Genomic DNA, 27,627 nt, shown 5'->3' with positions numbered 1-27,627 from the left:
GGTCAGGTAGCATTTGCTTCTGTGATCTGTTGCATTTGAATTTAATTGTCCTTACAAGTGAACAGATACAGGGAACCCATTTAGAAAGTAAAAACAATGGAAGGAGATTTAAACAAAGGTAGAATTTTCCCAAATTTTTATTTTCCTATAGCATCCATACACACACACACACACAGAGAAAATCAGTTGGATTTATTTAAAGTGGCATCATCACTTAGTCCAAAAAAATGTTCTTCCATTTGGAAAACTCTTCAATCATTTCCGTGTTTTCAAAAGGGATATTTATTAATGGTTGAGGTAAGATGTACTTTGCAAAATACCTTCAAAATCCTTATGGTTTTGTCTTTAACAAATGCTCCCTCATAGCACCCTTAAACATCTTTGAGAAAACTGCATTGGAAGAATCATGTTTGTAAAGCTGGTTTTGTATCTCAGGCTCTCCTGTGGTATTTTACGATTCTTTGCAAGCTGCTTTCCATTTTTGTGTGCATTTGTGCAAAACAACTCAGTTTAAAAAAGAAAAAAAAAAAGAAGAAAAAAGAAAAAACGAAAAAAGAAAAAAGAAAAAAGAAAAAAGAAAAAAGAAAAAAGAAAAAAAAAACCTTTGGCTGATTAAGAATATTTTACATGAATGGAGTATGTCTAGTTTAAGCACATTTCACTGTGAATAGCAAATACCTAAACTGGTACTCACTGTCCATGGCATAAACAGTAACAAAAGATCATTTGCTTCCTGTGCATTTAGGGGTCTGTAGGTCTGGAGAGAGGTGTATAAATGTACACCTACAAATGTCAAATTCATAGGCCGTAGTCAGGACTGCTGTCGTTAGTACTGTGCCATTGCTTTTGCTAAAGCTGTAAACTTGGTAGCAGCACTGCAACTTGGATCTTTTTCTTTAAAAATCACCTCTTTAACTGCAGAGATCCCATTAGTCACAGCAGGGAGCATAACCAGAAGGAGGACGGCTGTAACTATAGCGAGGGGGCACATTAAGCTGTAGGTCAGAATCACGACTGAGTGATTACCTTCAGGCTGGAAGTAAATCTTCGGACTTGCCGGAGCGATGGGGAAAGGAGCGGCTGGGGCTCGCTGAGGTCTCCCCACGCCACGGCGGGGTCGGCGACACCCAGAGCAGCCCCGGCAGACGTTTGCTGACTCGCCAGCCTCTGTAGCGATGTGTGACAGGATGCAGGCAGCGTCATCGTTAGAAAATGCTTCCTAATGTCTGGCTTTAATGTCTCATTAGTTTAAAGAGATGATTCCAGGAAAACACTAAAAGAGAAGACAAGTATTTTCAAAAAAAATCAAGCTCACAATTAAATCATCTAAAACTTGCACAAATGGCACAACTTTCAAAGCTACTTTATCTCAGTGGATGAGGAAAGACATTCCAACTCTTTGCAGCAGCTTTTTTTGCAAACCTGAGGACTACCAGACCTTGCTTTTCTCTAGACTTTCCTTTTCTCTGCGATTCAGTCTCTGCTCCCCGATTATGAATTTTACATCTGCAAGTAGTCTGATTTTTCCCTTTTTAGATGATCTCCAGCTGGCCCACACCTTCAGCTGCGCTTTGGCCAGAAGGTTTCTGTCTAACCGCCAGTGCAGAGCTGCGATGGGTTGCAGCCTTGCAGTGAGGTCTTTCTTGCCTTCAGCAGTGAGCCTCCCTGTAACTCGCCCAGGTCAGGGCTGATCAGATGGTTATCGTGGCACTGAAGAACATCCTCTTCTTAACAGCAGCTCTGCTGGAGATGAGGGTGAAAGCCATCATCTGGCTGTGCAGGATTCAGGAACAGAGTCCAGCATGATAAGGTTAATGCATGGTGTTTACGTACAGGGCTGCACAAAGATTAATTCACCTGCTGCAGGGAAGTGTGTCACTTCCATCACTGGCTGGGCACTTAGCAAAAAATACCAGCACTTAGCAAAAAATACTGCTGTCTTTTGAGCTCTTCTGCTTCTTTTAGTGGAAAAAAATATGAAAAACATTTGTGAAGAAGTATGTCTGGCACACCACCACCTCTTGTGAAATACTCTCCAAGGATTCACTTTTGCCATGATATATTCCTCATCTGTTTCAAGAGCTTCTGAGCACTGTCAATGCTGAAATGAAAAGACAGAAAGTTTTCCCAACAGCGGTCTACTTTGGCAAGCACAAAGCTGCCATTCTCTGGGTTCCTTCTTTTTATTTTTAGGTTGGGTCTTGAGTGAGAACAAGTCTTGTAGCTGTATGGATTTATGCTTCTGATCACAAAAATACCAGTTGTTCTGCTTGTTCTGTGAAAAACATCACTGGGCATCAACCTCAGTTGATCAACATATGGTTGTTTATTCTGATAGCATTTACCATTTCTGTGTCCATCCCAAATTAATCTCATCAAATGTAAACTATTGCTGTTTGAAGGAAACAGTGTCTGGTGCCAGCAGAGCCTCTCACATATCTCTGCCAATGCTTGCATTGCTCTCCTTTCCCTTCCCACGGTCCAGCAGGAAAAGGCAGCTGTCCTTCTCCAAGGGATGGCTTTATTTCAGATAAAGCAAAGCCCGGCCCTGCCCTTCCTTCTTGCAGTCAGCTACAGAGCTCAATACAAGCTGGGTGCATTTGTACATGTATATCTACATGTACTTGTAGTTGCTGAGTTACTGTACTAGAGAAAAACGGAGTTATATCTAACCAAAATGCTAAACCATATTTATTCTTAATTGCATCTCTTTTTTTTTTTTCCTGTTTTCCTTTCTATGTTCATCCCTTGTTGTACCGTGTGTGAACTTCTCAACCTGCCAGTAGCAAGACCAGATACATCTGCCTCAGTGCATGTTTCGTGTTGGCAAATACCATGCACCATCCCTGTAGTTCAGAGTATAACAAAAGACTTTTATCACAGCCCTTAGCGATACTGGCTGTGGTTACAGACTCTTTGCATTCAGGGTTGCAGCACTTCCCATCCTCTTACAGTGGATAATAACAACAAAAGGTTGTAGCGAATTGTGTATCAGACTCCATGTCTAGTCCAGCCCGAAATGTTGAAATCTCAGATGTGTACATCCCAGTCGCTGTGACCCTTACGTTCCTGTGCTAGCATGTAAGGCAGGCAGGTACCGCCCAGCTTCCCTCTCCCCTCCCTCCTCCACTCCCTGGAAAAATGTGGCTCATCCCAGTGCCCCACGTGGTGTGACCCCTGCTCGAGGTGTTCCCTGGGCCAGGGGACAGGTACTGACAGCTACAGAGAGGACTCAGAAAATCATGTTTTAGATCTGGAAGAACACTTGAGAGATGAGAAAGAGAGTCTTCATTCTCTACTCATTGGTTCCAATTAGAGGATGAACTGTCTTCTATTTTCCAAAGCGTGTTCTAATTTTGAATGGGTTTCTCATGGGCAGTGGGCTACCATAGGCAAATCTCATTTTGACAAGTACTAATTATGGACAGCGCAGTGGCAGACTGTAATCTCTGTCATGAGAGCTATCAACAGGGATGCAGTGAAGGCTTTAGCAGTGGGTGGCAGTACTCTGGGTCAAATTAATCACTACCATAATGACAGTGAAATCAGTAGAGCTTTGGGATGTTAAGTTTGATAAAAGAAGCCATTCTGTTCACTGTCTGGCTATTTACATTACAGCCTGGCCTCAGCTTGAGCTAATCTTTTGTTAGAGTTTCCAGGGGCTGTTTTTTTGGAGGGGGGCATAGAGGAGAGAGAACAAAAAGCAGCTTCTCTTGCAGAAGCAATGCTTTCATATCCAAATCTGAGCTGCCTGCGTGAGGGTTAATTAAGTGTGAAGCGGGCCCCCCCCATGTTTGCATGGGCAGTTATTTTGAGGCACATGAAAAGACACTAAAAACGTACGTCGCATTTTTGGGCATGCAACCTTGGAAGTGTTAATGTATGTGGTCAGCTCCATTTGGCTTTGGCTTTTGCCAAAGAGCTTTAGGAACATCTCTTCCACTCTCTGCCTCCGTTAACCACGGCCACGGGGCCTGAGGTGTGAACAAGACCCCCGTTACCGCGGGATGTAGCGATAGCTGCCAGAGACCTGCAGTGAGCGCAGCTGCAGCGACAGGCAGAGGTTTCTGCGAACAGGCAGGTGAGCAGAGCTGCACGTAATGACACCACATGAAGCTGTGTCAAATTTTAGCCCAAGTCAGCCTTGCCCTACAGCTATGGGCTCACTCTCTGCTTCATTCTGCTTTAGACACACCTTTCATGCTCTGCTCCTAATGGCTGTTTCTGTAATACCGAGCCTTGGAACATTTCTCAGCTCCCGCCCCATCAAGGCCCCAGGGTGCCCCCAAGAAGGGCACGTGCAGGGGCTGGGCAGGAGCTGCCACCTCCCTAGCAGCTCTTCAGCATCATCCAGCACGTCCCACCAGGTCCGTGTGGACACGGATACATCGAGAGGCTTTGCAGCTTGTGTCCTGGTGGGGCACGAACATAAAACACCTCCACTTCTTGCCACACAGGCCTCCTCTATCCCGTCCCCTAGCCCATTAGGCAATATCTCCCCACATCCTCTGCATCTTCTGACAACTTGTCAAATCACAGAATCACAGAACCATAGCATCGTTAAGGTTGGAAAAGACCTCCAAGATCATCTGGTCCAACCAAACGCTACTTTTGATGAGGATGGTGCAGCCCAGCTTTTTGTTTGGGGCTACAGTGGAGAATTTTTATTTCTACATCTGCAGTCCCATATAATAGGAAGAATCAAATGTAAAGCAATGTCTTTCCACTCACCTGCTTAAAACCAGATTTGTCGCAAAAATATCTGTCTTAAATTCCAGATAAACCATCAGCCAGTGTTTTGGATCCATTTTGTGACTGTGCAGAATAATCTAGTCTTTTACTAGAACGGTTAAAGGAGATTTAGAGGGAGGAAAGAGCATGGTGACTTCCAAGGGAAGAGTGAGTGATTCAGTGCAAAAAGGGTAAATTTCATCTGCACATTCTTAACTGCGAGGACATTCTGCACATCTCAGGAGTGCACTAAGTGGTGCAGTAAACCAGTAAATTAGAAGAATGTAAATTCTTTAGTAGGAATTGCACGCAAGGGAAAAATGCTTCCTCATGCTCATATTTGTTTTCATGAAAATAATGTACACTCTTCCTAAAATCATACTGGCACAGAGCTGAGTAAGACATCAAAACCAGTAATAGATATTACACTGGACTAAGAAATGGCAATGACACAATTATCTTTCGTGTTTCTGATGATCACTGTGATAAAGCGAGGAGCTAGCATATTTAGAGCCTGGCACCGAGCACGGAGCATTGTAGCTCCTTTCCCCTCTCACTCTGTCTGTCTTATTTATCTCTCATTAAACTAAATTGTATTCTTATTGGCTGACTGACCTCTGATATTGTTATTAATTGATTTATATAGTGCCTTTTGCAAGCCTCAAGGCACTTCAGAGAATTGCAAAAATATATGGGGATCACTTCACCAGTCACCTAAGTGCAGCCACCTTTAGGATGGGAACAGTAGCCATTACAACGGCGCTGGGAATATTTGGGGTTAGGAGAGAAAGAAGACTGATGGAGCCAGCATTTCTGCAATCCTGCTGCCCAGTAGCTGTCTTGAAATCAGACTAGAAGTGCAGGAAATATTTAAGAAAAATGACCGGTTCTGGCAAATGATGAGTGACAGAACACAATCAAAAACAACCATGAGACAGAATATTTTGCTGGTGAATTCAGTGCACATTGGAGCTGTGGTGAGGCCTGCATTTTCTTCTTGGGTCCTCCCCAAGGGGGATGACCAGAGAAACCTCACAGGCATTGCTCCCACTGAGCTTCTGCGCAGTGTTAATATTCCTCACAGCACTGTCTGACTGCCCAGCCCATGCAGAGACACAGCTTTCACCCTGAGAGGTGTCCATCTGCCAACCCCACCAGGAACCAGGACTACTGCAGGTGTGACGGCTGAAGAGCTGCTAAGAACTGGGCCCATGCGTTTGCATGCAGGTGCTTCCTCCTGTCTCCATGTCAGAAGATGGGAAAACTGACACAGATTTCTGTCCGGATACCACGTTTAGTTCAAGCATCGACAATGTGTGATGGCTGCTAGCACCATTTTGTAGTGGGTTTACGTGGCAAGGTTTTGGTAGTGGGGGGCCGTGGGGGTGGCTTCTGCAAGAAGAAGCCAGAAGCTGCCCCATGTTAGGTAAGGGCCCTGCTGCTGGCCAGAGCCGAGCCAATAAGCAATGTTGTTTGCGCCTCTGTGAGAGCAGATTTAAGAAAGGGGAAAAAAAAACTGCTGTGCAACAGCAGGTGGGAGAGGCGAGTGAGAAGCAGCCCTGCAGCCCCCAAGGTCAGTGCAGAAGGAGGGCAGGAGGTGCTCCAGGCACACAGCAGCAGTTCCCCTGCAGCCTGTGAAGAGGCCCCTGGTGGAGCAGGCTGTCCCCCTGCAGCCCATGGGTCCCACACGGAGCAGATCTCCACGCTGCAGCCCGTGGAGGAGCCCCCGGTGGAGCAGGTGGATGTGGCCTGGAGGAGGCTGCGGCCCATGGAGAGCCCCCGCAGGAGCAGGCCCCGGGCCGGAGCTGCAGCCCGTGGAGAGGAGCCCACGCAGGAGCAGGGGGTCTGGGGGGAGCTGCCGCCCGTGGGGGACCCGTGCTGGAGCAGTTTGCTCCTGGGGGATGGACCCCGTGGTACAGAGCCATGTGGGAGCAGTTCTTGAAGAGCTGCTGCCTGTGGGCAGCCCCCGCAGGCTCAGTTCGGGAAGGACGGCATCCCGTGGGAGGGACCCCGCGTGGAGCAGGGGCAGAGAGTGACCATGAAGGAGCGGCAGAGATGAAGCGTTAGGGACTGACCGCAGCCCCCATTCCCTTTTCCCTTGCACCGCTTGGGTGGAGGAGATGCAAGAGGGCAAATGTGGGGAAGGTGTTTTTTTGTTTGGTTTTTTTTTTTTCCTTTGTTTCTCACTTCTCTAGCTTGTTAGTAATAAGCAATAAATCTTACTATCTCCCTACTCTGAGTCTGTTTTGCCAGTCACAATGATTGATGAGTGGTCTCCCCGTCCTTATTTCAACCCTTGAGCCCTCTTCATCGTATTTTCTCCCCCTTTCCCTTTGAGGAGGGGGAGTGAGAGAGCAGCTGTGGTAGAGCTCAGCTGCCCACCCGAGTAAAACCACCACGCATTTATGTTTTCTTGATCCCTACACCATTATGAGTGTATTCTTGGCTGCATTAGGCACAATTCCACCAGCTGGTCATGAAAGGTGACCCTTCTCCTCTACTCAGCACTGGAGTATTGTGTCCAGTTATGGGTTCCCCAGTACAGGAAAGACATTAGGCTACTGGAGGGAGTCCAGAGAATGGCCGTGAAGATGATGAAGGGATGGTAGCACCTCTCCTATGAGGAGAGGCTGGGAGAGCTGGGACTGCTCAGCCTGGAGAAGAGGAGGCTCGGGGGGAGCTCATCAATGTCTGTAAATACCTGAAGGGAGGTGCCAAGTGGACAGAGCCAGGCTCTGTTCAGTGGTGCCCAGTGCCAGGACAAGAGGCCATGGGCACAAACTGGCACACGGGAGGCTCCCTCTGAACACCAGGCAGCACTGCTTTATGTGAGGGTGATGGAGCACTGGCACAGGTTGCCCAGAGAGGCTGTGGAGCTCCCTTCTTGGAGATCTTCCAAAGCCACTCGGACATGGGCCTGGGCACCCTGCTCTGGGTGGCCATGACTGAGCAGGGGGGTGGACCAGGTGACCTCCAGGGGTCCCTTCCAGCCTCAGCCATTCTGAGATTCTGTGAGTGATGAAGATAAAGTTTACAATAGGCTAACATGCATGAAGTCGGTGGCCACCAAGAAAGGATGGACCTCACACACCAAAAAACAGCACCAACCTCCTCCACAGAAGGACAACCCAGTCCTCCCTGTGGGGTGGCAGTCACCACCTTTCGCCCCCAGCACCGTGACCATACCACGGCTTCAGTCTCTGCACACATCAGTGCCACTTCTTCAAATGTGGGGAGACAGCACTTATGCAGCATAAGGTCTTGAGCATTCACAATAAACATTTTTAAGATTTTTGCCTCAATTATGGCTGAGAGGCCTTTGTGTTTTTTCAGATATTATAGTTTTGTCTTCATTTGAAACATTTGAATGCCTCTAATTAAAAAAAAAAAAACTTTCTGAAGGTGCAAACACAGCAAAGAATATCAGAAATATCTTTGTAATGTTAAGTCATTAAAGACACTTAGACCTGAGTGAAATGCATTGTATGTATCTGAAGGTTTTGTACCCTTTCCCATTAAAATGAACCCTGAATATGAAAAAGTGCACCCCTCTTCAAAACAGAATTAATTTCACTGGCTACATTAACAAGCAGGTCTGCACTCGTCTTATCTTTCAGGAATTGTATGCCTGATTGCATTTATGTTCTCATTTAGCATCTCAAAATGGGCACTTTCTTTCAAGAAGGGTTAGTGCATGACTCACCCGCTTAGTTAATCTGACTAATTAGCATACTGTCGCCCATTAACAGCATTAGAACAACAACTGTAGCTCTCACTACCTCAGTGTCTGGAAAACAGACCTCTTCTAGTTTGCAAGGACATTTGTTGCTCCCTGTCTTTTGTTAACCATGGGGTTATTTATCACACCAACATAGGATTTGCTTATAACTTTGGAAGGAGTGATATAATTCTTAATATCCTGCAAGACCTCACAGCTCATAATCTTTCCTGGTGACTTACTGGAAATTATTCTCAAATTAAGTCCTCAACTCTGCAAGAAACCTCTCTGGAGTCCAAGCTGCTCTCATGCATCTCTTCAAACTCCACTGAAAAAAAGAAAATGATGGAGGGAATTAAAGAAGTTATTCTTACGTATGGTAATTTCCAGTAAGGGTATTGAGATTAAAATCTTTTGTGCTTCAACCAGCCACTGCGGTCTTGAACTTATTTCCCACTGATATTCTAGGTGTACCAAGCCATACTCACAGGCATCCATGTTAGGATGGAAGTAAGATTTGTTGGTCTTTAGAAGAGCAGCCCTCAGGGAAGCATGCACTGCAAGGCAGGAGCATTTTTATTCAAGGAGGTGATGCTGGGAACAGCAGGTTAAAAGACTGAATGAGTGAGGCCAAGACAGCGACTGCCAGAGCTCCTTAGGACAAGTGCTGACTGCCCAAGGCGCTCAAGAAGATTTACACACCTAATTTCCCACTCTCCCGTTGAGCCTGCCTCCAAATAGGCTGAAAAACTGTAGGACCAACTGTAGGTAGGTGTGAATTTCTATTATTTATCTCCAAGGGTTGTTCTCAGGACGCCTAAGCCTAATTGTGACCACTTAAATGCCCGGACAGCTAATCATTTCACTGTGGATCACCATCCCAGAAATACCTATCTAGCTGCTTCCCCAGTGTCACCAGCAGGCAAGTGAAAGACGCCGGTACAACATGGGAAACATTTCACCTCCCTTGCTCTTAGCATGCAGCTGTTGGATGCTGGTGGGTGGATGGATGGATTCTCCTTTGTGTTACTCGGGAATTGCACAGAGCCGAAGCTGATGATGGCCTTGCTCTGTGCCTCAGAGCCGGTGCCAGCGGGGTGTGGCCAGAGGTTTTGTAAGTAAGCTCTCACCTCCTCCTTGCCACCAGTGAGGATCAGCAGACGTAATACATGAAAATGAAGGCGTACTTAATACTGCAGGCTTTAGTGACCTGAAGTGTTAGGGGGATCTGCAGGTTTTTCCTGAGATAGGGTCACTGTTGTTTGATGACAGCAAATCCATTATCTAGGGATGCTCATGGTGGACAATTGCGGAGCTCACTCTGAACAAAGCTCCCACCTGCTCTGAGCAGAAGCTGAGCAACAAATCCCCTGACCAAAAGCCTCCTGCAGAGCGTGGATGCCCACTCCGGCGACGCTACCATGCCACAGCCCCTGCTGCAGCTGGTGCTGAAAAGTGAGAGCTCCTAGCAGAGACAGAACAACACCAGCACGGCTCAGGAACCCCAGCCTGGCTTTCCAAAGTGTCCCTGATGGGACAGACAATGATCTTGTCCAACTTACTTACATTAGCAGCTAAACTAGTTTCAGGACCAGTGGAGAGCAATATTGCTTTGGCTTCCTAGAATAGGAGGACCCAGATATCAGCTAGGACAGTGAGCTGCTGTGCACAGGGCAAAGCCCTTACTCTGGGCACAGGGCAACTCCTTTTGCTCCACAAAAAACAGTCCCCAGGGTGTAGTGTAGAGAGTTGGAGCACCACCACCGCCTTGTGAAATGCCTTGCTCCTCAGACACCAGCTTGCTGTGGAAACCGACGCTTTTGTTTAGGGACCATCACCCCAGAACGGTGCACAGGGAAAGACAGAGGTGGAAGCAGCCGCAGGATGAAGAAGTCTCTGTGCACCAGCTGCATTGTCCCCACCCAGCCATGCCACAAAACAGCAGTGCTACATCCTCTTTATCATTTACATCATTTAGTCTTTACTGTAAGTCAACGAAAAGTTTTACTGCAAAGGAACAATAGAGAGAACTCTTCCTCTTTACAACTTTTGTTAGTTTCCTCATTATGAACTTGACTCAGCACTTAAAATTTTCCCAGTTCTGCATTTAGCACAAGTTCAAGTCTAAATAAACATATAAAAGAGATCAAAGTAGTGGTGGTTAGACTGTGTTTTATCTAAATAAGGTCTTGTTAATGCAGGAGCTGACGCGCTTCTCCTGGACTTGAGTTAACTGTTCAGAAGGTGGAGTCACCAAACTCTCAATGGTAACAGGTGACTTAAAACCTTGCCCTATTTAAAATAGCTCCTTAAACTTCCTTCATAATATGAATCCCTTATTTTAGAATTAAGAAGGAGTGTTCGTATTTTGTGTTGTTCTTCTTTGCAATTTTGAACCAATTTCACAGCAATATGATTCATTCTGCTATAATTTGTCTCTCCTGCTTGAGATTTTGATTCATTAAGTGTTTCCCTGGAAAGAACAGCTTTGAACTTGTGCTCAGCGAAGAGCTGTGGTGTTGCTCCTTCTCTTACCTTTTGCATAGGTGGAAAGTGATGGCTGCTAATTGGCACCCGCAGAGCAGGCAGTCGCAGGGTGCCTGCTGCCTGCCTGATGCAGGAGGGGTGGTGATGGATGGAAGAAGAGCAATGGGGTTGAAGGCTTCTGCAGATAGAGGCAGCAAGCAGGTTCTACAAACTAGGAGCAAATCTGGGGTGCCTGAGGGCTGAGGGCAAATTAAAGCCCAGCAGGGGTTGCAGGTGGGGGAGCAGTGAGCCTTTTCCCTTCCTCTCTCCACTCACCTCCTGCTGCTGCCTCCTTGCCCTGTCCCCCTCCCATGCTGTCTGGTGGGACCGCAGCTACCACGGGCTCCTTGTGGCCATTCAGAAAGCACCAGCAGCAAGCACTGATGTGTCCTGCCTTCCAGCATGCCCAGGTGCAGATCTGCCAGGAGAAATAATATCATGCTATTAGTAATTCAGCAAGTGACCTGAGTCTGCTGGAAGGAATACTGTTCAAGAGCTGGACTCGTGGGTGCGAAGGATTCACTTCAGATCATCTTTGAATCGTGGACTGTATGTGTTCAACCTTGTATTTATGTGGAACAGAATTTATTTATACAGCACATAAAATGACAGAAGATGGGAACTGAGTACTGGAGAGGCTTAACGTGCTCTTGGGGTTCTTTTTGCATGAGAGAAGCATCTATATTATTTACATATAATTATTAATGATAGGACAGCTGCAAAGATAAGTGACTCAGTGGAGGCCAAGCAATTTCTCAAAAGCAATGGATTGATAGAAAATATCTCCACTTCATCTTTAACATGTGACTGTAAAGCACAGGTTGGCAATGCAAAAGTCATTCCTCTTATTGATCCATTACATATCTATCTTTCTCAGAGAGTTTTGATGTTAGAAATATTATCCAAAGCTTTAGTGAAGACCTGAAATCTTTAATCACCAAGTAGGTACTTCAAAAACTTAAAATTTATTCAGGCTTCAAACTCTTTGTCTTGTGATTCCACCAGGGAACCACTAGAACCACAAGCTTCGGATTCCTTTTTTATCCCTCTTTGCAATACTCTGACCCAAGGAGTCCCATATTACTGCACTACAAACATGAACCATGTTTGTGGCTACAGAAGAGAGGAGAGAACTCTATTGAAAAGCCTTCACTTTATTTAGTGATGAGAGGTGCTAGGATCACTGTTTAGTGATGTTAGGCTTTAAGTAAGTTTACTGTACGTATGAAGACTTGCACCTCCGATCAAAAGGGGAAATGCAAAGGGGCTATATGGTTATATGACTCTTGACACATTACAGGGCACAAGAATGTGCTTACCTTATTGTACTGACACCTGTCAGTGTCCCTTGTAAGTCCGTGCCTGTCCATCCACTTTCGATCACATACTTGCCAACAGTTCTGCAGAAGTCAGGTTAAGCATGCAGGCAGGAGTTTGCACTCTAACTCATCTATGAAAAACTGAGAGGGAAGATATTATTTTCTTCTATTACATTTAGTGTTACATTACCAAAAATATTGAATTAGAACTTTATTTAGATAGAATTATTAATTGTCACATGGGTCTTCAGCTCATTATATCAGTGCATCCAATTATCTACAATTCACAATCCAGTTGGCTTATAACAGATGATCACAAGGACTTCATTATACATCCTCAAATTCTCTCTTGAGATGTCTGTATTCCCCAGACAAAGGTGACTTTAGCTAAAGAATTACTAAAATTTGTGCTGTTGAGATAGTCACAGAAAGTTTATTGGGATTGGTATCTCTCTTCTGCAAGGATGGCACAGGCTCCTCAACAGGGTGAGCAAAATACAAGCACATTTCTACTCCTGCCTCAGAAAAAGTAAGGGGAAAGAACAGGGTAGTGCTGGATTGGAGCCAAGGTGTTGCCAATCCTTCTTCTTCCAGAGGATAGAGATGATGCTCCTGGAAAGGGTCCTTCACCCCAACATGAACTTAGTCTAGCTACCTCACTCTCTCCAGCCTGACTTTTGAGGAGTAAGCAAGACACAGAGCAGGACGGTGCTGTTTTGCTGGTCTCAGCGATCTGATGGTTTAGACAGGCCCTTATGCCAAGGGCCAGTCCCGCCCTGCTTTCCTGAGGGCAGGAAAGAACAACATTGAAATTGGGATACTGAAATCTTATTATCACATCTGTTGGCTGAAGATTATTTTGAGTTGCTTTTATTACACTGATATTTAATCCAACACGTTTATAGAGTCATCACAAACAGGAAGGGATTTGGAAAGGCCATCTATCCACTCATCAGCTATATCTATTATTATATTCTTATTACTATTATATCTTTCCTGAGCAATGTTTTCTAAACAGATCCTAAAAATGATGATGCCAGCATCTGCCTAGATAATGTATAATATTGTCTCATTGCTGTAGCTCTCAGACATTTCCCAATACTGAAAGTAAATCTCTCATGATGCATTGTAGACTCTTTACTACTTGTTGACAGGTTGTTTGTCCTCTTTGAAGTTATTCCTGCCCTCTTTGCCATTTATGTTTCTGAAGATGGTTAATTTGTCTGCTTTCATTTCTCTACTCTTTAGATTGAACAAGCCCAGTTCCTTTAATTTTGTCATTGAATCTAGAGGAGAGAAAAAGAAAATGGCTGGATCCAGCTCACTTCACCTGCATCTTTCTGTAAGGGTATTTAAAACACTTTGACACCATTCTCCTGCTGACACCACACCTGTACTGAGCAGAGGAAGAAAACTTCATTTATGTTGTAGACGACGTGCCTTATTTTATACAGGCCAGTACAATATATAAATTTTTCCCACAACAGGCATCTTTAAATTCAAGATTTTCTCTGTGGCTTTTATGCCTTGTCAGTCATTCCCATTTTTATGGTTTCGGAGTGCAAATTTTCCTTGATAAGAGTAGGGTTTTTCCTTATGAACTTATGCAGTTTTTTTCTTATCACCTTCCCCAAGACGTCAGGTACAGTCTGGATCCTAATTCTGCCCTTCAAAGTGTTTGCAGCTCCCTCAGCATGCTGTCTGCTGCAAATTTAGCAAGCATGCTCTTTATTTCACCAGCAATGCTGTTACTGAAATTTATTCTGAATGAGTATTCAACTCAGTATTGCCAGGTCCGTGGCAGACCTCTGGGATATTCCCCTGTGAACCAGGCTCCAGTTTGGCAGTGAACCATTAATAACCATACCCTTTAGGTTTCAGAATGGTTTAGAACTGACTTATCTAGACCATATCTCCCTTACATACTCAAGGGGATTCCATATGTAGCTATTACAAAAGCTTCGCCAAAGTTGTGATTTATGGACTCTATTCCTTCTTCCCTAATACACAAGTCTTGTTATCCCGTCATAGCAGGAAATTAGGCTGGTTTAGTACAATTTGTATACTTGAATAACCCAATTTGTCTTTGCAGCTAGTTTGATTATTTGTTCTATAAGTCTCTGGCTCTTCCTTTCCCTGCTTTCTAAAGATAAATCTTGTATTTATCATTTCCAGGCTTATCCCATGTAACTTACCTGCTACATGCTTCATTATTTGTTTTCACCTCTAGGTTATTTGGAAGGTGAGGTGTGGTCAGCCTCTCTGCAGTACTCTTTTGAGCTGACATACTCTTACGGCCTGTGTAATGTGTGTTACATGTGGCTCCCGAAGAGCTTTGAAGCACTCCTTCAGTGCTGACTGCTCTTATTTCAGAGAAAATATTGTGGACAAACACTTCTGGATAAACTACAGCCATACTTGCCTCAGTCTCCACAACCACAGCACCACCATTGACTTGTCAGCACTGCTTTGGTTAGCCACAACCTGAAGCAGTCTGGGGTAATTTTGTTCCTCAACTTAAACAGCCACAAACTCGAAATTACAAAGTCATCTCTGGGGTACGTCACTTCTCAGATCTTGATTTAATTTAAGAAAAGTCATGCCCCTAACATAGTACAAACAATTGCAGATTGCAAACAACCACAGAGTCGGGTTTCACAGTCTGCTTCAGTTCTCCCTCTAACTGACCAGTTGTTCCCCATACGTGGTGCTGGGGAACAGGCCTGTGTAGTGGAGAAGAAAAGCAGTGAAGCAGGACAGTGAACAGGTGACAAACCAAGTCTCAGGCAGGAAGACTGGGAATACAAAACTACAGTCCTGCATGTAGATGTCAGTCCATCATACGCTTACCGTGAAGCCCCTGCTCATCCAGAGGAGCACGTCAGGTATCAGTGCTGAGGCTCAGCTGCATGGCATCCTCCCCTTCCTTCCAGCCCTCATGTCGCCCATCCTGGCTTCTCCCACCTCTTTGACCCTGTGAAGCACAATGCTGTCATGATAGGCAGGGTGGAAACCTCAGGAAGGGTGTTGGGAGATGACAGATGAGGCAGCTGTGAAAACAGTGTAATCAGAGTTGTGCAGAGTAGGAAAGAGGGAATATGCATGTGACTGGACAGCACAAAAAATAGTTCTTGGCCATTCTACTTTCAGAAAGTCCTAACAGTGACCTCAAAATTCCTGATGTGCAAATAACCACCAAAGGATAACAAAACAAACAAACAAACAAACAAAAAATCTCTCCAAAAACATTAGTTTGATACTGTTTGAATATTCTGTGCCAATATTCAAACTTAACAGGCAAACTGCAAAGAGAAACGTTTTAGAAATGCAAACTTAGTTCTTTGTTTTATGTTGAAAAGGGAAGTGAGCTTGTCATAAAGTTGCACAATCTGTGCGCCCCACTGTAGGAGTTTTGCAGAACAATCCATATGGGCCTTTCTCACCTTTTTTTTTTTTTCTCCCAAAATAACATTTAATTGTTTGATCAATATTTCAAATGTTGTGCCAAATCACTCTTTTGCCTTTGCAGGAGGAGAGGAGGAAGGGGGAGGCAGGTTGTAGACCTGGATGGAAGCTTGATTTGTTTTAACTGTAAATCAAAGCAAATGTTCTTGATTTAAAACAGAACTTGTACTTAACAGAGGCATGTCTTCAAGATGATGAAGCTGAGTTAGAACTGAGCATTGATCATTTTCACTTTATAATATAAATGCATCCTCTGTTATGTGTCTCTTCAATGAGTACTAAACATTCATGTTCATATAGCTTTCCTCCCCTCCATATCTTCCCCCAACACTTTTTTTTTTTTTTTTACTTTTTTTAGTGGGGAAGAGGAAGACATCTTCTATGTTCCTCAAGAAGCTGCAGAGGCCAAAAGACTATTTATTTATTCCTGCTTATTCTACAGTTACTGTTCTAATAGCTCATCAGAGGGTGTGAGCTACTTAATTACATTTCACCTTCATAGAGTGTTTTATTTCAAAGAACAGCATGAGAATGTTAATACTCAAAGTAAGGCTAACTGACTTATTTACCAAATAATAAAATATGGGATAAATGTTTAAATTTTCTCAAGTTTCTTTCACCCTTGAAGGACATTTCAGACACTCTTACTCCAGATTCCCAAGGAATTGTAACCAAACTCCCAGAATTTGGGACTGTAACTACCCAGCCAAATTTCCACATTCTTCAGTTCCAAAGCCTCCTCTAGGCCTTTCCTGGATACAACAAACACTGGCTTGAAAATACTCCTGTGGAAAAGCTCTGCACTGAACCATCTGGGACTCAACCTCTCTTCAAGGCTGGGGTGGCCACTGGCTCAGCAAGGTTGGTGAGCTCAGGCTCCTTGTCTCATGTGGGTTTTGTGGCCTACCTGGGCTCCCTGTGATGGCACAGCATGGATCAAAACCCTCAGAGCACTGTGTTGTACAGGGATGCTCCTGCCACCTGCCCTGCCTAGTGCAACAGGAGTGGAGCTGATGGCAGCTATCAGAGGCTTCGTGATTGCCTGAGGCTATGTCTGCACAAGAGGACTTTCCCAGTCCCTGCAGTGGCACCAGTGCTTCAGGACTGAGCACTTCCTTTCTGTGGGACTGCACTTCAGGACCTGAGGAACACCAAGCCTGCAGAACTGGGTTGAGACAACTCTTTTCCCCTCACTGACAAAACCCTGCAGTCACTGCCACAGTCTTGCTCTTAGCTCTGGCCGCATCATTACTGGGTGTCAGAGGTGATGAGTTAGAAAGGGCAAAACCTCATGCTGTAGGTGCATAATTTCTAGTTGTTTTGTTTTGTTTTGTTTCACTTCATTTTCATAAGCATCAGCACAACCAGTCTTGTCACAGAGGTGGCTCAGGGAAGGGGCTGGTGGCTGGTGCCCAGGCAGCTCCTGTGGCACCCCTCATGCAAATTCCACTGACATCTTAATGCGGTATCCAAATTACCTCGGAAACAGAATTAAAACAAACGTGGTTGCTGTGGATGCATGCGGGCAAAATCATTGTCTCTCACCATGGCAAGTTGGAGGTGATCATAGAAACATTAAGGCTGGAAAAGACCTTCAAGATCATCTGGTCCAACCATCACCCTACCACCAATGTCACCCACTAAACCATGTCCCTAAGCACCAGGCCCAACATTTCCTTGAACACCCCCAGGGACGGGTTTATATATATGTATATAAACTTATCCACCATCCCAGGCACTGGCACTAAAGGGCCTACAGCTGGATAAGTGATGGCAAGCAGAAAACGCGCTGCGACCACCGCGACCATCTCAGCCCTGACAGGATCACCGCATGGGCCCGGCAGTCTGTGACTGGATGCAGGCCCCAGGGCCTTTCCCTGACAGAAACTCCAAACACGAGGAAGCCCCTGCACTTGCGTGGCTCACCTGAGGTAACACAGTGTTATCCAAGGGACAGAAAGCTTCACCAAGTTCTAAAAAATTCTCGGTATATTTAAATTGCTTTTTTAAAGTTGCAACTTTAAGCATAAGTTTAAACATTCAAGCATAAGTTTAAACATAAGTTCAAACATAAGTTTAAAAAAAAATCTAAGCCAAGAGCTTAACATTTTGAAATTATTAATAAATATTTTACGTTTTTGAAAGGCTCGAGTGCTATAATTTACTAACTAATGTTATCTGCTTCCAAAGGTAGTCTTAAGTAAAAATTACAAAAGAATTGAATAATAACTTGAAAATCGGTAATGTCTCCCTGACAACTACCTATGACTCCAAGTTGTTTCAGTGGAAATACTATCATATATGAAATAAATAAATTGCATTCATACTAACCAGACACTGTCTCAGAAATATTAGTTGCCCAAATGGTGCAGGCAATGATCACAGAAAAAAAAAAAAAAAAAAAGACTTCCAACAATCGGACTAAGCCAAAGAAAAATAAAAAAGAAGAGAGACCATACCAAATTAAAAAGTAGAGAAAGACATGAGGAATGAAATATATCCCACACAAATGCTGCATTTCAAGGGCTGAAGTTCTCACATCCAGAATCTCTGCTTCAGACCAGTGAGGAATGACCGAGGGATATAACCAGGGGGTTCCAGAAGAGTTAATTTCTGTCTTTCTAGCAGATTATAATTTCATTTTTACAGAACTGTCAAATTCTTCAAATTCTTCTGTGTCGACAAAATATATTTCTGTTTAGCTGAATCATGCAGAACAATCCCAATATGTCTTCTTTTCAGGGCTGGTTTTTGCAGCCAGTGCTTTTATGGGACTTAGATGAGTTTTTGGTGATTCATAGTACTTAAACTACTCAAGAGCACTTTTTCAATTGGAAAATTCACTTGAAGTAAATGCATCATCAGCACGATTGTCCATGCATGAAAGAACTACAAGCAAAACAATGAGCACCATTTTTTAAAACCTACACTTAAGCCAAGAAAAACAGTTATCATGAACTATTAAAAGACCTTATTTTTCAGTTTCCATGAATCTCTCATGGAAAACATGGGTTATCCTTGTCTCTGCATCTCTTATGCTGAGAATCCTAAATTGCAAATGAAAAAAATATAATGTGCACATTGTTTTGGAGTCGTTAACATGATACATAGCAACATAAATTACATTATCTACCACAGATTTAGCTGATACTGATTTAGCCTTATTCTTACAGCAGTCTTTTCTAGGAAGAACCTTATACGATCTAGGCATTGAATACTCATATTGTTCTTTACTGTGCTTTCAGAATGCTAAATAAGCTGATATTTAAATTTTTAAGGATTAATGGAAGATGCACTGCTATCTGCCAAGCAGTCTGTGGGTTTGAAGAACATGTCAGTTACTCAAATGAAAGTGGACTTCTGCATTTTTGACATTTATCTGAAGGAAAAAAATCTGCAGGTGCTGTGTGTGCATGTGCCTATATTGCATTTTCACAGATGATTTGATAGTGGTACTTCCAAAACGTTTTTATTCCTAATAGCATCAATGCAATCTTTCACTCTTACTCCATCGTGGCAGTGTTTATTTATTTATTCACTTAAATAGATTTATATGATACATAAGAAAGGTCTAGCCATAACCCTGTGTGCTTTTGATATACAGCAAAATACAGTCAAACTGGTGAAAACAAGTGTAAAACTAGCAGAATCCATTAAATCAGAAAACAGTCATCTAAAAATCAAATAAAAACTATTCCACTATTTTTTCTTTGGCTGATTGTTGTCCCTCCATCCCTCCCTCCCCCCTCCTTCCCCCCGACCCCCCCCAAATAATAAATATTCCAGTGGCAAAGTCGTCAGCAGACCTGTTTTCTACAAGAAAAGACCAGGATAGGTGATTGTTAGGCTGATGTTTTCAGGTGCATAAGTAAGAGCACTTTCAGATTTTGCTTCTCATGGCCAGCTTTACCTGGAAGTCAGACATAGGACAATTAGCTGAAAAAAAACTGAGAGCAGGCACGAAGACAGGCAGTGATGCTGTTTACCAGGATACTTTCATTTAAGGAGATAATGGGAGATAAATATGGGAGGTAACTTTCAATGTGCCAACCAAAATAAAGCATAATTTTAGCCCTAAACTATCTTTTATAATACACACACATCAGCATAAGCTCAAAATAAACTGAATTGCTGAAATAAATAAATTGCTGTAGTTGTCTGAGTCAAAGGGATTCACGTGGCTATAGATTACTCATACTGTACCTTAAATTAACTTTGCTTTTTGAAATGTCCATAAAGCCCAACTAGGGCAACTTGAGGTCGTAAAAATCTCAGTACTGCCATAAACTTCTTGATGAGTGCAAGAAATGTATAAAACTGTTAGTTTTTTTCCTTTTTTATTTCTGCATCTCTTATACTATGAACTTAATATGCTTTAAACTCCTATGAGGTAGTACCTTTAGTGGGGATGGAAAAGACAAGGTAGGCAAAGAAGGAAAGAGGAGAGGGTGTGAAGAGGGAAAAAGATCAGGAAGTCACTGAAAATGCTGGGTTGTGAGACTATTGAATGCCTCCCCCTTCTGTACACCAGTCTTCTAATTCTATCCATATAGCTGAGAAATTAGCAAGCATTATTTCTTTCCCTATGAAGTATCAGAATCAATCCTTCCTGTTTGTAACTAAAGTATTTCTCTCTGTCTCAGTTGTCTTTCACTTTGGTTACAGAAATCCTCCTATCTTTCATTTATTCATATTACTTCTCTTCAATCAGCTGAAATTGCCTGTCACTGTGATCACTGCAGTGCTTGTTTTGAACACACTGAGGAACTCTCCCTGGTTTATCAGCTTTGATTTCTTGACTTTGCCTCCACCGAACTGGTCACTGCCTCTAACCTGCCCTGTTCTCACAACCTTTTCCATTCTACTGCTAACAGTACTTTCTATGCAAAATATTCTCCTTTCTCCAGTTCATTAAGCCACTCACCTACCAAATCTCTCCTAAAATAATCACTGCTTTCACTATGGCCAGAGGAACGCGTTAATAACACATGTATATTTTAATAACACTTCCTGGTCCCTCTGAAATAATCAAGGGCAAATAGCCCTTATGGCTTTCTGCTCCGCTGAGCTCTCATCTCCCCTGCATCCTTCCTGCAGCCGCATGTCTGGATGTGGCCAGCGTGCTTCGCTTGGCTCTGACCTGCTCCGCTCTTACACACACGCAGCTTTGTCTCGAAGGTACCACAGCCCCTTGTCTCTGGGTTTCAGCCCGTAAACTGTATAATCACGAGAAGTGTTCATTTCTTCTTGTAGACCTGAGCACGTTCTAAACACCGAGGAGACAATATTAATGTGCACTGCATGGTTATTACAGAACCAGGCTGAATTCCTTGCATTTAACTCTTTTAACTACTCAGATTCATTTGCCTTACAAATAAACTGTATTTTGTAAAGTTTTGCAGCAGTACTTCTCCTAGAAAGTGTCTTCCATTACTTTGGAGCCAATATAATTTATTTAACCATCTAATAAAGTTGGAATTACAGAGTAAAGAATTGGGCCTGTGATACTCCCATAAACGTTCTGTGAAAACCTCAACCACTTTTCTATCAATTTATCATGATAACACACAGTTTCACCAGTATTAGTTAAATAGTTGTATTTGAGTTTTCTCTTGTAGTAGTTTCCTTATCAATCATTTTCAAGATGAATATGATCCTGGAAATACCCAAAGAAGACCTGCATCAAATAATCATGTTAGCATTTCTCTCTGAAAAGATATATTCTCCCACAAAACTAGCACTCACCAAATGTTTAAGGTCTGGTTGTTCCAAAGGAACCCTGTTGTTACTACAATACGTTTCAAGTTTTGTTTCAAAGAGTCACAAAATGCTTATTTGGTAATGTGTAACAAAACACTTAAATTTTATTAAATACAGAGAACAGAGTGCAGGCCTTAGGAGGAACAACCTAAGTAACTTCCCTAGAAACTTGGATAAAACAGAAGCTGCTAAATCACATCCCAGAGATGGGCAAAGTATATATCTAAAAAAAGGCTAAGAGTGAAAATGCAAAATTATAGACAATTGGCCCACTTTCCACACCCAAGAGACCGGGATAAATATTTTTTTAGGGGTGAAAACCTAGTTTTGCCAAGGCCAAGTCCTATGAAACCCTACTTCCTTTTCCAATATGGTAACTGGCCACTTGAATAGGAAGGCACCCCAGTCAATACTCCTTGTATTTTTGTGTGGTTTTACATGCGCTCTGATGATATTCCTAGTGGCAAAAAAAAAAAAAAAAAAAAAAGCAAATATGATATAATATATATGAGAGGTACATATATTGCTTGAGACACCCGAAAGACTTATCAGCGGTGCGGTGTGGTGTGGGAACTCCCGAGTGTGTAATTGGAAGTGCTCACCAGGGCTGCGCAGCGGCTGCTGGAGCAGCTCACTCCTGACGATGGGCAACTGGCTGCTCCGAGACGCTGCTCTTGCTGCTCAAGGAAGCACCTGCGCAGAGATAGTTATTGGTAACCTACTGTATGGAAAATTTCAAACGTTTCTATCCAATAAAAGTCTAGCAATCTCTGGTAAATACATTTTTTAAAGAATTAGTTTCTAATAGGTTATTTTCTAAAGCTGTATGTAGGCAGCAAAATTAATTACAGAATTTCTGAGGATCCAGCAGCTTCCATTTAGCATTTGTGCAGCTAGATAACTTCTGAGGTTCCTATAAATTAATTTAGAAATGTAACACTAAACAATGATTTTGAAAATCTTTTGACAGATAACTAACCAATGACCCACAGAGAGCACGGTTTAGAGCAACAGGGAAGTCCAAGCGACTCTGGAAGAAGTGTGTTCGTTTAAAGCTCGCACTTCTCAGGCTGCTCAGTGAGCAAGGCTGACAGTGAGTGAGTGACTGACAGCTGTCCATCACTGAGACACCAGAACTGGTCAGAAGTTTCAGTTTTCACTTACCACGTCCTGATATTTCAATATTACAGGTGAGGCAGGCTCAAGCTAAGGAAAAAAATAACATTTGTGCCCTTACCTATCATAATGTTGTGATTTTTTTCTGAGTGAACCTCAGGTATAATCAGGTTTTTATTAACTGGCAGTCATTATGCTCTCCTAAAGCAGCTATTCCTTCTGCTGCTCCAGATTTTTAAAAAATCATACATTGCAAGAGGAGCTGCAGAAGAAAGACTACTTTTTTTCTAATATGGAAACTATAAAAGCCGTTCTTGAAGCTGCTATTAGCAATTCCCTAAATATCTGTAAGTAACAACTTTTGTGGGCCCAAGAGCAATGGTGTTGAGATAAGACTGAGGGCAACATTTTTTTTTGGTCTAAATTCTAAGTTTTTTAAGAGGTCGGGACCCCTGATGTAAGGCTTGCATTATTTTATTTTGTTCTGCTAATATCTGTCCTTATCACTAGGTCAGAACTGTGACTTTGAACCAGGAGGTATCAAGAGATAGGCTAACTGAGGGTAGTAAGCTAACCCAACAAGTAACGATGACTTCTATTATTAAAGAAAATAAAATGAAAAGACCCTACAACTCCAAAACAGGACATAAGAAGCTATAGAAAATGTGTATCTCACTGTAATCACTTTTTCAACAGTTTTCATCAGTAACCCCACGTTTGAGTCATTCTGACTGAGATGCACTGTTCTCTGACGAAATCTTAAACATTATACTCCAATTATGCTCCAGTTTAAGAATGAATCCTGTCTCTTAAATAACTAGTATACTTTACAGTTGGCCCAGAAATTTAATTTAGGGATTAGTGAACCCTGTTTTGCCTAACACGAATAATTTACGTCACTTTTGTCCACTCAGAAGTGATTTTATCTTAACACTAATGAAACCAAAGAGTTTCACTTTTGTCACTTAACAGAATCTATCCAGTGAGTAATCTTGGTATGAGCAGTGACTTATAACTGAGGATTTAAAATCCAAATTAAACCTTGCTCTTTCTTCTCATTACCATTTTTAGCTTAGACCTTCAGCTCAGGGAAAAGTACATGAATATGCTGCTAATATGTTTAATTGAATTAGTATTCTAATATTACACCAAAATAATTTCAAATGGAAATAATATTTAACCTCTTTGCAATACTTGGTAAGCTTTATTTTGTTAAGGAGGCTGTGGCATCTGTAATGGTACCATTAGGTTTCAAAAACAGTGCTGTACTCAAATGCTGCTGTTTCTTGAGCCTTGGTTTATTGTTTTATAGTTACCTTTTTTTTCTTTCTTTTTTTTTTTTTCCCCCTTAGTAATGGTTTCTTGCAAGAATGTCCAAGCAAGCTCAGTGACAAGATTATGCTGGATGTTTTGCATGAAATATGCTGCTGAATCTCTCTGGTTCCTCCCTACGTTCAGAGCAAGTTACAGTACTTTCTGTAACTGCAGTGAAAAGTTAGCCCACCTTTTGCAGCCATTTGGCTATATTAAAAATCAGCTATTGTAACAAGTCACTGGCTCATCATAAGAGATTGGTATTAGTGCACATTCTGTGTAGTAGGAAACAGTAAGGCAAACTAGGAGGTGAATCCCAAAATTTGTGTAAGCATTCTGAGAAAATGCCAGAAGCCCGCTGTTACTATGGGAGTAAACTAAGATAATCCTAAACCGAACCTTTCCTATAAGAAACAAAAATATAAATATCATATGTATAAAAGTTAGACTAACCATTCACAAGTATTTAATGAAAAATGAAAGCAATGTCATGATAATCTAACACTTTATAAAACTAATTTCTAATAATTCTAGTCATTTTTCTGTGTTAAAATGAAAAGCTCTCCCATTAAAATTCTATTAAAAAATCTGCTGATGTTATTATTACTATTTATCACATTATTGGAAAGATAGCGTCAAAGAAATGTAGGTAACCAGTCCAGAAAAAGAGATGAATGAGAGGAAAAGACATCCTTTTCCAAGGATATCTCAAAGTACATCACCACAACTTTATTTTGTGCTTTGCACTGATTGTCTTGTAGCTGTACACTCATTTTCAAGTCATTAGCTCCATTAAAATAACTTTACTTATGACTAGTTCAATAAATTCAGTAACTTCACATAGTTTACAAAGACGTGGAACATTTTATAAGGTATGAACATGTATTTTAAAAGAAATGAGATTTAATTCATTTCATGGTAGCTTTTCAAGGAGCTAACTTTTAAATTGTTTTAGTCGGTGGTAAGAGATGGAAAGACTGTCCCCTTGTGGATAGGAATGTGAGGAAAGTTATAGTGCAGTCCACTGACAGCAATGGTAACCTTGGGCATTAGGCGGTTCATTAAGAAATTAATTAGAATTCAGCCTTGTATATTGCTCATAAATCAACACTCGAATGTACAAAATTTCTGGAGATAATTTAAATAGGTTGGTGTGACAGACAACACGGTACAGGCTGAGCTAGCGTAACATCACTGCTAACACCATCAGTCCACGCTATCATCTAAACCTAACTGCTTCAGGCAGCTGCAGCATTACTCTCCTTTGAAGAAGGCAGTTTTGTGGACAACAGCTTCAGGGCAGAGAACTGGAGAAGGCTCCACCATAAAGACAAAGTCTTCAGGTATATCTCTAAACTAATGTGCTGCCCACACAGGCGTGCCATGCATCATGTCAGTGCATCAGGCTACATGGCACAGCACTCACCAGCCTTGTCCTTGCTTCTGCAGCCCCTCTGGCAGCTTCTGGCACGGCTCTGTTCAATGATTCTCGGTTCTCGATTCTCAGGAGGATTTGCCTGGAGGCTTTTAGCACACCACTGAACTGAGGTGCTGGGTAGGCACTGATCCAGAAACCAAGGTGAAAGGCCCTACCTTTCTGCACTTCTGGGCAGCTCTGTAGAAGCACTTTTAGCCACCCTGACCATTTAGCAGAGGCACTTGTGGTCTTACAGATTCCTCACTTTTGATCAGTGCTGCCCCTGGCAAACTAGAGATCTAGCACAGGTGGATTAAATTCTTCTGCTTCTGGGCAAATTTGCTATAATGCACAGCAAGGTAGTTTTACTGCAGGGTGGCAGAGGAATTCCCATCCCAATCCCTGCCAGACAGGAGGTGGAGGTACCAAAGTGGTATTGATTCACAGCCAGAGACATAGCTGGTATTGCAAATGTTAAATTATCCATAAATCATAGAATCATGTTACAGATTCCCCATACACATCATCATCTCTTATCCATGACAGCTACCAATCCATGATGCTAGAACCCCACCATAGTTCAGATCTGGGACAATCAACAGTAGCTTCAAATCTCTGAATGAAGAAGCAGAACTCTACAAATCTGCTTAGATAGCAGGGGATGTTTCTCATAGGAAGTATTTTGGTTCTTGAAGTCCAGTTTTCCCCTATTGCTGGCAGTTATAACGTCCTTTATAGGCCCTTCATGTTCCGTCTATCAAGATTTTTCCTCCTGCTTACCTCAGCTGAAAGAATGTTCTGTAATATCATTAGAAACCACATATTTTTTAGTTCAGCCACATTCATGGTCACTGTGTATCTACTCATTCTATTTGCCTTTTGTTTAAACAGCTTTTTTTTTTCTTTTTTTTTTCTTTTTTTTTTTTCTCATCCTTATTGTTTAATCCCTGATAGACAGGAATCCTGTTCTCCTCAAGCCTTCGTTTTGTTGAACAAGTCACATACTTGTAGCTTTATTGTACTACAAGAGCTCCACAAATGCTTTTATCATATGACCATGCCAGATGAAAGTATCCCATAAGGACTTTTCCCAGAAATGTCATTCAAGAATGTCTTATCAACACACAGTATTTTTCTGTCCCCAATGGAAACACTTTGACTGATACTTTCTTTGGCAGTGGTAGCTTTTTACACAGTCATGTCTCAAAAATGACTCCTGAAAAGACCAGCTAACTCAGCAGTTGTTTTTATCAGTCATTTCCTACTGCTTATTTGATAATTATAGCATAAATTCTCATTCTTCTAGCAATCACAGAAACTGCACAGATCAAGAAACAAGCTGTTGCTCCCCATTAGAAATCTGCTACCACAAAGTCCTAAAGGTTTGTGGCGAACCAGTTTGATACTGGCAAGCAGAGATGCTGGTTTGTATGTGGTTCAGAGGGGGCCGATGGGGCCTTTGATAAGAAGACTTCCCAAACTGTGCTTTGGGGAGCTCACAGAGTCATTGATTTGTCCTCCCCAAAAAGTGAGTGTGTTGAACCTGATGCTCGGTGATACGTGAATTGATTGCAGGTTGCTTGAAGGATTGAAGATGAAAATGCCTGAGGAGTTAGTACAGGCTTAGATAAAGACAAATATTTGTAACCTGCTGTTAGCACTTTTAGTTCAAAGCATGTCCCACTCCTAAATCTACCACACCAGTTCAGCAAGTGGCTAAGGGCCTTACTATTTGGACAGTATGGGAGTTGAAACATCCAGACATAAACAGCAAATCTACACGGTAGGTATATGTTTGTTCTTTATACCACAAGTCACCGTGACAGACAAATTGAAAGTGAAAGAGATGAAATTGTTTCAACGTTATTAGCTCTGTCTCTAACGCTAGGAAGTACAGACAAACCAGACTGTTTATTTCTGTGCTTCATTGAGGAAGTGTTACAGGGCACTGTGAAAGTTCCTTCTTTCATCCCCTGTGGTGAAACTACATGAAAAACAAACAAAAAATCACAATACCTATGCAGAATTTCATAATGCAGTTTCAAGGCAGTGCCTGAAGCCCAGCATATGTAAGGCTGTGTGGTATCGGTAGGAGTTTTAACACGGTCCTGCTCCAGACTCCAGCCTCGCGATGGAGGCACCACACCAACGGCCAGCCCCGAAATCCGGCAGATGGGCACTGAGGGAGGCCGGGGGCGAAATCGGGCGGGGTGGATGACCACAGACAGCTCGGTCCCAGCCCGACCTCCCCGCCTCTCCCG

The 27,627-nt window shown here is 42.6% G+C and overlaps 1 protein-coding gene across 3 annotated transcripts; it reads right to left on the bottom strand.

The window, feature by feature from the left end:
- Nucleotides 1-121: 121 nt before the first annotated feature.
- LOC308188905 (uncharacterized protein) lies at nt 122-27,536 on the bottom strand. Of its 3 annotated transcripts, XM_080578409.1 has the most exons (8): nt 27,383-27,536; nt 25,376-25,473; nt 22,122-22,212; nt 15,145-15,268; nt 12,295-12,435; nt 11,252-11,393; nt 10,985-11,114; nt 122-2,101 (listed from the first exon to the last, which is right to left on the bottom strand). In XM_080578409.1, exons 5-8 carry the CDS (start codon nt 12,343-12,345, stop codon nt 2,044-2,046), a joined length of 381 nt encoding a protein of 126 aa, XP_080434535.1. In that variant the 5' UTR covers nt 12,346-12,435; nt 15,145-15,268; nt 22,122-22,212; nt 25,376-25,473; nt 27,383-27,536; the 3' UTR covers nt 122-2,043. The 3 variants fall into 3 exon arrangements, 1 of the variants encoding a protein (XP_080434535.1); XR_013945855.1 differs by lacking the exon at nt 10,985-11,114 and adding an exon at nt 8,692-8,777 and having other exon boundaries at nt 22,122-27,536; XR_013945856.1 differs by lacking the exon at nt 10,985-11,114 and having other exon boundaries at nt 122-1,273; nt 22,122-27,536.
- Between the last annotated feature and the right edge of the window lie 91 nt (nt 27,537-27,627).

This window comes from Anser brachyrhynchus (genome assembly GCF_964034855.1).
Source record: "Anser brachyrhynchus genome assembly, chromosome: 2".
Taxonomy (NCBI): domain Eukaryota; kingdom Metazoa; phylum Chordata; class Aves; order Anseriformes; family Anatidae; genus Anser; species Anser brachyrhynchus.
The sequence above is the reverse complement of the archived record's forward strand: the minus strand, read 5'-3'. Positions and strand labels throughout refer to the sequence as shown.

Excerpts from the sequence above, each read along its gene's own strand:
- LOC308188905 (XM_080578409.1), bottom strand. The coding sequence starts at position 12,345 with ATGGACAGGCACGGACTTACAAGGGACACTGACAGGTGTCAGTACAAT. Across the intron at positions 11,394-12,294 it reads ACAGGTGTCAGTACAATAAG|ATCTGCACCTGGGCATGCTG; the intron begins GTAAGCACATTC and ends TTCTCCTGGCAG. Across the intron at positions 11,115-11,251 it reads CAAGGAGGCAGCAGCAGGAG|AAGCCTTCAACCCCATTGCT; the intron begins GTGAGTGGAGAG and ends CTCTATCTGCAG.